The following is an 11,776-nucleotide window of genomic DNA, read 5'->3' as shown; positions in this document are numbered from 1 at the left end:
CATTTGGATTTATATTCTTTCATCATATGGTACGAATAGGTCAACCTCAAAAGGAAGAAGGAATTTCATAAAAAGCCAATCTAGGGTCCTGAGTGAAAAAGAAGTTCGGAAGTCACTTTGTCGGCTTTATCGTTGATCTCACTTGTCCCCGACCTGGTCCGGCTCCAAAGTCATTCGTAGGACACAATGAAGCGAGTGGGCCCTCTTTGAGGAGCACGCCGGGGCCCGAGCCAGCTGCTTTTCAGCACTGTTTGTTTACGGCAGCTGCCGTCTCGGGGCTGAAGGCCAAGCACGGCGGCACTTGTGCCACTGAGCCGCAGACTCACGGCGAGCCACACGCCCGTTGAGGCCCTCCCTTGTCCTCACACCTCCTAAAAAGCCAAAGTGGCCTGGCCCAGTGAGAACTTTCCTTGTTCTTTCGGGCCGTCAATCTTTGGACTTTCTGCTCTGTAGACAGCAAGTATTCGGTTCTCATGGTGCGAGGGGAGGGTTGTTTGGACGAGCCCAAGTGGGTCAGCGCCATGCGGCTTGACATCCCCGCCGCCTGCCCCTGAGGCCTGCCTTGTTTATTTGAGTTCTCCTCCAGCCACAACCAAAACAGATGCCTCTTTTTTTTTTTTCCACGTATGACAACAACCGCAGCGGGGTAGCTCGGTTGAGTTAGCTTATAAAGATAACACGATAACAATAAACAACGCGTCGTTAAAGGAACTCTAGAAGACATTTTAGGACGAACCAACATTTTCAGTTGGTTGATTAGCTAGTTGTGGGATTCAGGATAAGCGGCCAAAACACATTTTTAGGTGAAATGCAACATCTGTGTCCACAGCTGGAATCCCAAAGTGATTCTTGAGTCAAGAGGACTCTTGTATTCCTCCAAATGACATCAGCACTCGAATGATGTTAGAGAGGTGTGGACACACTTCACCTTTATAAACCTTCTCGACACCCACTGGTACGCAAGCAAAGGAACACTCACAGGCTGGCACACGTTGGTTTTCCGTCCCTCCCGTGCTTCCCACGCACTCCATTATGATCTTCAACGTGATCCTGCGCGACGTGTCTATGCATGTGGCGGGCTTGAATTCATATTCAAAAATCTTTTTTTATTGGCTCACATTTTTCGATTTCTTTACAATCTAACTTGAGCTTTGTGCTCTTGGGCCTTCCTAGATCAACGATTAATTTCTCGTTCACATCTGGCACTTGACTTTTAAAACCTTAAAAGTGAGGCTCTCTCTCTCTGTTGGGTGTCGATTTTAGCGTGAGCGGCCCATCAGCGTTTGGGCTCCAGATAGGAGCACATGCTTGACGGTGCGAGAAGAGCTTTTGTTTTGTATGCACACAATACTGTCAGAGCCCGGCTCAGCTCTCAGATTAACGGCAGCGCAGCGCTTTCATGCTGGCTGCCTTCACCTTTCACCCCTTCACCACTACTTCATTCCGCTTTTCCCCGAGTGTCCGAAGCAAAGCTGTTTGTGCGGTCGCGAGGCGATCCGTCAGATTTCTGCGATTGTCATATATCGAACGACGGCTCGTATGTTGCGGCCTGCAGTGAACTTCAGACTCCGCCTCAGCCAATGCAAGAATGAGCCTTTTGTGGCCCAAACGTGGAGGCTGGGAACCAGAGGAGCAACCCGGCTCACCTTACGCCGCCCTGGTTCCCACACTGCCCTGAGGATGCTTTATTATTATTATCCTTAACCCTTAATCTCCACCGTGATATTACCCGACACCCCAAGCTGTACATCACGAGGGCAGTGTGTAAACATCTGCACCGAGCTCCCTCCTGAGATTTCCCAGAAGAGCGGACGTTCCCATCTTGCTTGTGTTTTTCCTCCTAAAATGACAGCGAGGTTAAAAAAAAAAGGCACAATTCCTCTGAAATGTTTCCCCCCAAATGACAAACATTCCAGATCATCAACTTCACAATGTCTTTTGGGGCCTACACCACAAGATTTGGTGGGAATTGACCAAACGCCCCCTCGATGTAATTAGGCCACCCACTCAACTCCAAATGTCCGTCTCCGACAGCATTACCGCCTTTGTACTGCCACCCGAAGCGTAATGGCCGCCTCCATTAGCGCTTTTGTGCTGTACACAATCATTAAAATACTTGCGGCGAAAATGTCGTGTTGCTCAGTTTCTCTCCTCGCCACACTGGATGCGTGCAATCCCAGCACATGAGACAAGAACAACACTACAGAGGCTCTTTCTCACGTCCACACAGTCTCTCTCTCATGGTGCCACCAGCAGTGTGTCATGGAAAAGTACTGCAGCAGCAGCAGAAGAAGCACCAGGGAGGGCCGTCGTCAGTCGCATATCGGACGGCCTTGGACGCGCACGCAGCCATCCAGACAATAAAAAGATAACCCCGCCAGCTTCTGATTTTTCCGAAAGCAGACGTCGTTATCTGGGCCTCGAGGCGGGGTCGTCTAACATATTTGTTTGTGCCCTCCAGCTGGAGGCGAAACCCATTAGAGGTACAGATTGATGAGGCAGCTCAAGGATAGCCAACGTGTATTGCAAATGGATAGTTGCGCACGTTGAAGCAATACGATTTTTTTTTTTCATAGGTCGTGGCCCAATGCAAAAGTTTAATGGCCACTCAGGCTTTCATTATTGTCGAACCCGGATCCCCATTCCTCGTGTGCACCTCCAGACTTACCACAAGGACCTTGCTCCAACCTTGACTGAGCCTCGCTGCTTAAATCAAGTAAATAGCACCTGGCCTAAAATGGATCACTGTAGGACACCTGTCACTGAGACATTGAGTTGTATAATATTACCCTGTGCAAAGACAGTGTATAGATGTACTGTCCATGTATTAGGATTCATTGATTTGTAAAATCAGACAAGGGCGGTTGTTACTTTTCACCATACTTGTTAAGAGAAAAGGTTTCGATCAATTAATATTGAGAAATTCTTAGAAAAGTGTTTTTCCGTGCATGCTGATTATAAAATCTGTTTCCAATTGTGATATAGTCCTGATTTACTCAAACTGTCAGACTGCGTGAGAGGCAGACAAGAGGAAAATCTTTTAGTTGTATCAAAATAAAATCAAGTGAGAGAACTGAACAATGAAGAGGAAATGACTTCAAGGACAATGTGAAAAAGTGGTGGTTAAAATAGAGAATAAAAAACATGATGTTGATGGCTGGATGGGGAAAGATACAACAAAACAAATAAATGAAATAAACCAGCTTTGTAAGCAATTACACGTACTTTTGTGGTTTCGGATAGCCGAGACCTTCTGACACAGTGCCTCGTTGTCTGTTAAAGGGTCAGGTGCAAGGTTAAGTGACTTCATCTGCACCCTTTAAAGAATTTCCTTGTCTTTATTTCTTTGTTTCTGCAAATCTGAGCCCTTGTCAAGCGTTTACTTTGGACACACAAGACAACTTGTCATGTGTATCAACACGCCGACTTGGTTTGATACATTTGCTTGCTTTAATATCCATAACACGTCATTGTTTCTATTTACTAAACATCCAAAGTATCTATTTGGTGACTAGTTTGACAACAGCGCTCTCTGATGGCGCTTTGTGTTTCTTTTTTTCTTCTTCGGGAGTGCACTTCCGCCATAACGTACGTAACATCCGGTTGTGCAGCAGCCATTTTCTCTGTTCGGGCACGTCTACTCTGACGCTGGAACAACTGCCGTTCCACCTCAACAAAAACACTCGAATATACTCAACATGGCTTTATTTCGACTTTAAACTTGTGTATAAAAATATATTAACATCTAAAAACGCACGTCCAAGGCAAGGACCGACTTTTTGTGATAAACGCCCCGCGTTGAAGCGGGCGAGAGGGCCGAGCCACTATGTCGTGCAGGGAAAGCTACTTGGCTATCTTTCGCTATTTGACGGACGAGCGGGAGCCGTACGCGCCTGGCACGCCGGGCAATACCAAGCGTAAAATCCGCAAAGCAGCAGCCTGCTACGTGGTTCGCGACGGCACCCTGTACTACCAGCGGCGACTCAAGGGCCAAAACGAGTTCACAGAGCTGGAGGTCGTGCTGCGGGATGAGCGGAGGAAGGAATTGATCGAGCAAACGCACGTCCTCGAAGGAGGAGAGCACCTCAACCAGCAGCTTACTTGGGAGGGCATCTCGCGGAAGTACTGGTGGAGAGGTAAGAGCGGAAGACGAATTGTGCAGCAGCCGCGGGACAGAATTTTGTTTTTTGGGGGGGATAAAACAATAATATGAGCGAAAAAATGTCAGCGTTTCGTATCAAACGCATCCTCACTGGTCACTGTGACGTACACATGAGTTTTGGCACCATCCTGTGGTCATAGTGGCAGTGTTCAACTTGGAGGTTTCCATCACTGATTGTCGTCCACCGTAGGTATCCTGAAGCACGTGAAGGATCACATCCGCGAGTGCGCAACCTGCACCGCTCGCCGTGGGGTGGATGATAGTTTTGGGGGAGGCGGCCGGGCGAGGAAGCGCAAGACAGTCGATAGAGATGACGACGATGACGATGATGAAGAAGAGGAAGAGCTGGAGGTGGGAGAAGAAATTGATGATCTCTTCCTCACAAAGTCCAGATCCAAGGTGGCAAAGACTTCCGATAAGCAGGAGCTGGTTTATGTAAGTATTGTTAGCTTGCTATATTAGCATCATACACTGTGAATGGTGGAGTCCACCCTGATCAGTTACAACAGTCATTGTGCTGCATGTATTTTTTTTTTTTTTTAAACCCAGGTGAACAGCAAAGGTGAGGTGAACCAGTTCTTGTCCAATCATGGCCAGACAGTGCTGGACAAACTCAACCAACAGCGACTCAACAATCACTTCTGTGACATCACACTGCTGATTGAGGGTGAGGAGTACCGGGCGCACAAGGCGGTGTTGGCGGCGTGTAGCGAGTACTTCAATGAGCTCTTCTTCGAAAAGGGCGCCGCGGCCACGCACGAGGCTGTGGTCGACCTTGCCGGTGAGTTGGCATCTATGCTTGTTAGTCGTTAAACCAGAATAGAGTTCCTTGATTTGAAAAAATTCTTGAGGATTTCTTTCTGCTTCGAGTACCAGTGCCTCAACTCTTGCCCTTCTCTCTATCCAGGGTTTACCAAAGACAGCTTCCTGCCCCTGCTGGATTTCTCCTACACGTCCATGCTGACGTTCAACTTCAATGTTATGGCGGAGATTGCCAATTTGGCCCGCCACCTGCTGATGCCTGAGGTGCTGCAGATCTGTGAGTCGGTGCACAAGCAGGTGGAGGAGCAGAGGCTGGTTCTTTACCAGCGTGAGGACAGCCATGCTGTTTTACCAGAACAGACAGCGGAGTCCACGCCTGACGAGGCGGGCTCTTACACGGTCACCATACAGAGCGACGGCAGCGCGGTAGTCACCCAGGCGGGGCTTGCTGTGGCGGGGGAGTCTTTTGCCATTGTGGCGCCTGCGGGCACGGAACAGCCGGTGGCGGTCACGGCAGAGGGGGTGGAGACCAGCGAGACCCTGACGCTGATCGCGCACCAGGCCGCCCTCATGGGCACCGAGGGGGAAACCATGACGGTGGTCACCCACAGCGGTCAGGCGGGAGCCACCGAGTCCCTGGCAGTGGTGTCCGCCTGCCTGGCTATCGAGCAGCCAGACGGGGCGGAGACCTTCCTTTTAAACATGGAGGCGGCAGAGGAGAAATCTGCAGAAATGAACACAAAGCTTCAGAACCAGGTGGACAACGACACACCCAAATTGGCCACCGAAGCACCAGAGTCGGCCCCCGAAGCCCTTGTTCCGCCGCCCCCGAAACGGAAACGAGGGCGCCCGCCCAAGGTGAAGAAAGATGTGGTGATTGAGGAGATTGCCCTGCCGCCGGAGGAAGAGGAGGCAGAGCCGTCTGCCGAGGACGACAAGCTAGACATGGCGAGCGACTCCAACCAACGGCGACTGCGACAGCGCTCCATTGGCGAGGGTGGCTACGCTCGCCTCCATATGGGCCTGGATGACGACGACGAGGAGAAGAGCGCCGCCGTGGCCCCTTGTGCAACCCCCAACCTCAGCCCTAAGGTATGCTCTTCTATCGCCCAATTACTCGTGTGCACACTTGACTTCATCTGAGACACGGTTGTTGTCTTGGTAGGCGCTGCTCTTTTGGTTAGCAACAGAGTGCAGGTTAGTCCAGTTGATTGCAGTCATGCTGTGATGAACCCTCACAGGTTCCCTTATTTACTGCACTCACCACGAGCATTGTTGTAGGTGGGTCCGAGGCCAGGAAAGAGGGGGCGGCCTCCCAAGCAGTTGGAAGAGAACCCGGTGAAAGAAGAACCCAGGTCTACGGAGGACAAAGGGCCAGACGACGCAGAAGCCGTCGCGGCCCAAGACGCTCGCTCGACAGGGGCCGCCGAGGTCCCCACCCCGGCGGCGTCTGACCCGGGTGCGGATGGCGAGGTCCCGGCCGAGGGCGCCGTGGAGGGAGAGCATACGTGCTTAGAGTGCGGCTTATCTTTCCCCCGCCGCTACGCCCTCATCATGCACGCCAGGAAGCATGACAAAAGTCGCGGATATAAGTGCAGCGTAAGTGAGGCCTACTTCAATTTGAACTCTGCCCTACTTTGCCTTGACACGCTAATTCCTGCCGTTGGCAAAGTTAAAAGTAAACGTGCTGCTGTGTGTTGCAGCTCTGCAGCAAAGACTTCCAGTACGCCGCCTCTTTGCGCGCCCACCTGGCCCGTCACAAGCAACAGAGCGCCCAGAGGGCGCCCACCTCCAAATCGGCGTCCTCTTCGCATGTCGCCGAGGGCAGTCAGGACTCCAAAGCGGCAACCTGGTCGCACACCAAGCGCGAGTTTGTGTGCGACATCTGCGGCAAGACGCTGCCCAAGCTGTACTCGTTGCGCATCCACATGCTGCACCACACGGGCGTGCGGCCGCACGCATGCAAGGTGTGCGGCAAGACCTTCGCCCACAAGCACAGCCTCAAGATGCACCGTGTCCTCCACGACGTCACCAAGCAGTTCCAGTGTCAGTACTGTCACAAGTCCTTTGTCAGCAAGCGCAGCATGGAGGAGCACACCAGCCTGCACACCGGTCAGAACACGCCACTTAACTGGAAACATTTCTCAGAATCTTCCATTTGAAAAACCAATGCCAACATTCCCTAATTTGAAACCCTCACCTTTATTTGAAACCATCTTTTTGATCTGTAATCTTTACTTAGCATTTGCTTCAAACGCTAGATGAGGCTTTTACTGTCATTTGACCCTAAGCCCAACCTTTGTCCAAAACCCAAATTTGAACATTTCATTTTTGTTTGAAACTCTAATCTGAAAGCTTTTCTTGTTTGCATTGCGCTCGATGTCCTTCGGCGTGGCAGGCGAATCCAAGTACCTGTGCAACACGTGCGGCGCCACGTTCCATCGAGCCTCGGCCTTGAGCAAGCACCAGAAGAAGCACAGACCCAAGCCGGACGTTCGTGCCTTCGCCTGTTCCCAGTGAGTGCCCCCTCCCCCTCATTTTTTCAATGCAAACGCTGTTTGGGCGCTGACAACCAATCGTGCGCTTTTCGGCAGCTGCGAGAAGCGCTTCTACGAGGCCAAAGACCTGCAGCAGCACATGAACAAGCACATGGGCCTCAAGCCTTTCCAGTGTCAGATATGCGGCAAGTGCTACAGCTGGAAGAAGGACTGGTACTCGCACGTCAAGTCGCACAGCGTGGCCGAGCCGTTCAAGTGAGTCTCGGACCAAGACCTATGGCCTTGTATCGAAGCCAAATGTTGAAAACCTTGCTCACTCCCCTTCAGGTGCAACGTGTGCGGCAAGGAGTTCTTCGAGAAGGCGCTGTTCCGGCGTCACGTCAAGAAGGCCACGCACGGCAAGAAGGGTCGCGTCAAGCAGAACCTGGAGCGAGAATGCGAGCATTGTGGCAGGAAATTCACGCAGCTCAGAGAGTACAGAAGACACATCAATAATCACCAAGGTGACGCCCGGGCTCATTTTGACAGAAGCACAATAAGTAACACAACAGCTGAACGACACGCAACGTTTGTGTCTTTTCTGCTTTTTTTCTCTTCCAGGCGTGAAGCCGTTTGAGTGCGTGACGTGCGGCGTGGCGTGGGCCGACGCCCGCTCCCTGAAGCGACACGTGCGCACGCACACGGGCGAGCGTCCCTACGTCTGCCCCAACTGCAACGAGGCGCACATCGACGCCCGCACCCTCCGCAAGCACATGTCCAAGTACCACGCCGACAGCCTACCCTGCAAGATCATGCTGGAGAAGGACACACTGCAGTTTCACAACCAGGGCACGCAGGTAGAGCACGCCGTCAGCATCCTGGCGGCCGACCTGCCGCCCGAGCTGCGGCTGGCGCAGACACCCGCCCCGCCCGCCGGCGCCTCCTCCTCTGAGGAGATCGAGACGGTGCTGATCACCGAGGAGACGGTGGAGGCGGTAGAGGCGGTGCAGGCGGTAGAGGCGGTGGAGGAGGAGGCGGCGGCCGACGCCTCATTGGCCACGCTGTCCGACCGAGGCATCATGCAGGTGGTCAACTACGTGCTGGCGCAGCAGGCCATGACGGGCATCCGGCTGGACGAGGCGCCCGACGCCATTCAGACCATGGAGGTCGAGGTGGCCGAGATAGAGTAGAAATATTTGTTATCCTGGACCTTTGTTTATATTTAGCTTGAGCCGCCCTTTCAACTGTGTAAATAGCTTTGGACAAATTGGAGGAATTGAGGCTTTTTGGGCCTACTATCATAAGATAATAAAAACCAAATGCCACTGTTTCCCTTGTTTTTTTTAAGCCAATTTTGTTTGCTTGTGTGTGTTAATGGACTCTTCATTAAGTAGGGTAACCAGATATATATATATATAATATCAGTCCTTGCATGTCAAGCACTCAGATTCATAAGAATCACGACCGTGGCGAATAGTGTTGGCTCGTGAGTGAACGATTCGTTCAAAAGAAATCACTGTGCAGTTCAGTGTTCAGTTCATGACTTAAACCAGTAGGTGTCGGTAATGCGCATTGAAGCTGGTGCCACCGCGCCGTAAAACAAAACAAAGAAAATGACTTAACTTCCCGTTCACGAATGAATCGTGAAATACACTCCAAAGATTTGTTCAAAAGAATCGTTCACCGAATCGTTCGCTACACTTTCTTATTTATTAATTCATTTATTTTTTACCTTGTGTAGTGTACCTATTGAAGTGTCCATGAAGTGTACCTAATAACAGGCCACTTAATTAGGGAAAAAGCTTAAGTGAAAGTGAAAAGTGCCACACCCGCCCTCACCCCCACTTTCTGATTGGCTGGTTGACCCGTGACGTCACTCGGACACTCTATTAGGTACACCGCCATTTTCAGGTGTACCTAATCGCAGGCCACTTTATTAGGGAAAAATCATGGTCAAAGTTTAAATGAAAGTGAAAAGTGCCACACCCGCCCTCACCCCCACTTTCTGATTGGCTGGTTGAGCTGTGACGTCACACCGACACAGGTGTACCTAATCACTTCATTAGTGGAAAAGTTTAAGTGAAAGTGAAAAGTGCCACACCCGCCCTCACCCCCACTTTCTGATTGGCTGGTTGACCCGTGACGTCACTCGGACACTCTATTAGGTACACCGCCATTTTCAGGTGTACCTAATCGCAGGCCACTTCATTAGGGAAAAGTCATGGTCAAAGTTTAAATGAAAGTAAAAAGTGCCACACCCGCCCTCACCCCCACTTTGTGATTGGCTGGTTGAGCTGTGACGTCACACCGACACAGGTGTACCTAATCACTTCATTAGTGGAAAAGTTTAAGTGAAAGTGAAAAGTGCCACACCCGCCCTCACCCCCACTTTCTGATTGGCTGGTTGACCCGTGACGTCACTCGGACACTCTATTAGGTACACCGCCATTTTCAGGTGTACCTAATCGCAGGCCACTTCATTAGGGAAAAGTCATGGTCAAAGTTTAAATGAAAGTGAAAAGTGCCACACCCGCCCTCACCCCCACTTTGTGATTGGCTGGTTGAGCTGTGACGTCACACCGACACAGGTGTACCTAATCACTTCATTAGTGGAAAAGTTTAAGTGAAAGTGAAAAGTGCCACACCCGCCCTCACCCCCACTTTCTGATTGGCTGGTTGACCCGTGACGTCACTCGGACACTCTATTAGGTACACCGCCATTTTCAGGTGTACCTAATCGCAGGCCACTTCATTAGGGAAAAGTCATGGTCAAAGTTTAAATGAAAGTGAAAAGTGCCACACCCGCCCTCACCCCCACTTTCTGATTGGCTGGTTGAGCTGTGACGTCACACCGACACAGGTGTACCTAATCACTTCATTAGTGGAAAAGTTTAAGTCAAAGTGAAAAGTGCCACACCCGCCCTCACCCCCACTTTCTGATTGGCTGGTTGACCCGTGACGTCACTCGGACACTCTATTAGGTACACCGCCATTTTCAGGTGTACCTAATCGCAGGCCACTTTATTAGGGAAAAATCATGGTCAAAGTTTAAATGAAAGTGAAAAGTGCCACACCCGCCCTCACCCCCACTTTCTGATTGGCTGGTTGAGCTGTGACGTCACACCGACACAGGTGTACCTAATCACTTCATTAGTGGAAAAGTTTAAGTCAAAGTGAAAAGTGCCACACCCGCCCTCACCCCCACTTTCTGATTGGCTGGTTGACCCGTGACGTCACTCGGACACTCTATTAGGTACACCGCCATTTTCAGGTGTACCTAATCGCAGGCCACTTTATTAGGGAAAAATCATGGTCAAAGTTTAAATGAAAGTGAAAAGTGCCACACCCGCCCTCACCCCCACTTTGTGATTGGCTGGTTGAGCTGTGACGTCACACCGACACAGGTGTACCTAATCACTTCATTAGTGGAAAAGTTTAAGTCAAAGTGAAAAGTGCCACACCCGCCCTCACCCCCACTTTCTGATTGGCTGGTTGACCCGTGACGTCACTCGGACACTCTATTAGGTACACCGCCATTTTCAGGTGTACCTAATCACAGGCCACTTTATTAGGGAAAAATCATGGTCAAAGTTTAAATGAAAGTGAAAAGTGCCACACCCGCCCTCACCCCCACTTTCTGATTGGCTGGTTGAGCTGTGACGTCACACCGACACAGGTGTACCTAATCACTTCATTAGTGGAAAAGTTTAAGTCAAAGTGAAAATGCCACACCCGCCCTCACCCCCACTTTCTGATTGGCTGGTGGACCCGTGACGTCACTCGGACACTCTATTAGGTACACCGCCATTTTCAGGTGTACCTAATCACAGGCCACTTTATTAGGGAAAAATCATGGTCAAAGTTTAAATGAAAGTGAAAAGTGCCACACCCGCCCTCACCCCCACTTTCTGATTGGCTGGTTGAGCTGTGACGTCACACCGACACAGGTGTACCTAATCACTTCATTAGTGGAAAAGTTTAAGTCAAAGTGAAAAGTGCCACACCCGCCCTCACCCCCACTTTCTGATTGGCTGGTGGACCCGTGACGTCACTCGGACACTCTATTAGGTACACCGCCATTTTCAGGTGTACCTAATCACAGGCCACTTCATTAGGGAAAAGTCATGGTCAAAGTTTAAATGAAAGTGAAAAGTGCCACACCCGCCCTCACCCCCACTTTGTGATTGGCTGGTTGAGCTGTGACGTCACACCGACACAGGTGTACCTAATCACTTCATTAGTGGAAAAGTTTAAGTGAAAGTGAAAAGTGCCACACCCGCCCTCACCCCCACTTTCTGATTGGCTGGTTGACTCGTGACGTCACTCGGACACTCTATTAGGTACACCGCCATTTTCAGGTGTACCTAATCGCAGG

General features: G+C 50.7%; 1 protein-coding gene across 1 annotated transcript; it reads left to right on the top strand.

Moving 5' to 3' along the window:
• Positions 1-3,594: 3,594 nt before the first annotated feature.
• zbtb11 (zinc finger and BTB domain containing 11) lies at positions 3,595-8,729 on the top strand. The gene is made up of 10 exons (XM_085928886.1): positions 3,595-4,136; positions 4,353-4,597; positions 4,712-4,943; positions 5,070-6,016; positions 6,206-6,523; positions 6,628-7,036; positions 7,323-7,440; positions 7,519-7,677; positions 7,750-7,925; positions 8,023-8,729. Exons 1-10 carry the CDS (start codon positions 3,827-3,829, stop codon positions 8,589-8,591), a joined length of 3,483 nt encoding a protein of 1,160 aa, XP_085785012.1. The 5' UTR covers positions 3,595-3,826; the 3' UTR covers positions 8,592-8,729.
• The last annotated feature ends 3,047 nt before the right edge of the window (positions 8,730-11,776 follow it).

The sequence above is a fragment of the Syngnathus leptorhynchus genome, chromosome 13, assembly GCF_054491065.1.
Source record: "Syngnathus leptorhynchus isolate UIUO chromosome 13, UIUO_Slep, whole genome shotgun sequence".
Lineage (NCBI taxonomy): Eukaryota > Metazoa > Chordata > Actinopteri > Syngnathiformes > Syngnathidae > Syngnathus > Syngnathus leptorhynchus.
The sequence above is the reverse complement of the archived record's forward strand: the minus strand, read 5'-3'. Positions and strand labels throughout refer to the sequence as shown.

Coding starts and splice junctions, on each gene's coding strand:
- zbtb11 (XM_085928886.1), top strand. CDS start 3,827: ATGTCGTGCAGGGAAAGCTACTTGGCTATCTTTCGCTATTTGACGGAC. Junction 4,944..5,069: donor GGCTGTGGTCGACCTTGCCG/GTGAGTTGGCAT, acceptor CTCTCTATCCAG/GGTTTACCAAAGACAGCTTC. Junction 7,678..7,749: donor AGCGTGGCCGAGCCGTTCAA/GTGAGTCTCGGA, acceptor ACTCCCCTTCAG/GTGCAACGTGTGCGGCAAGG.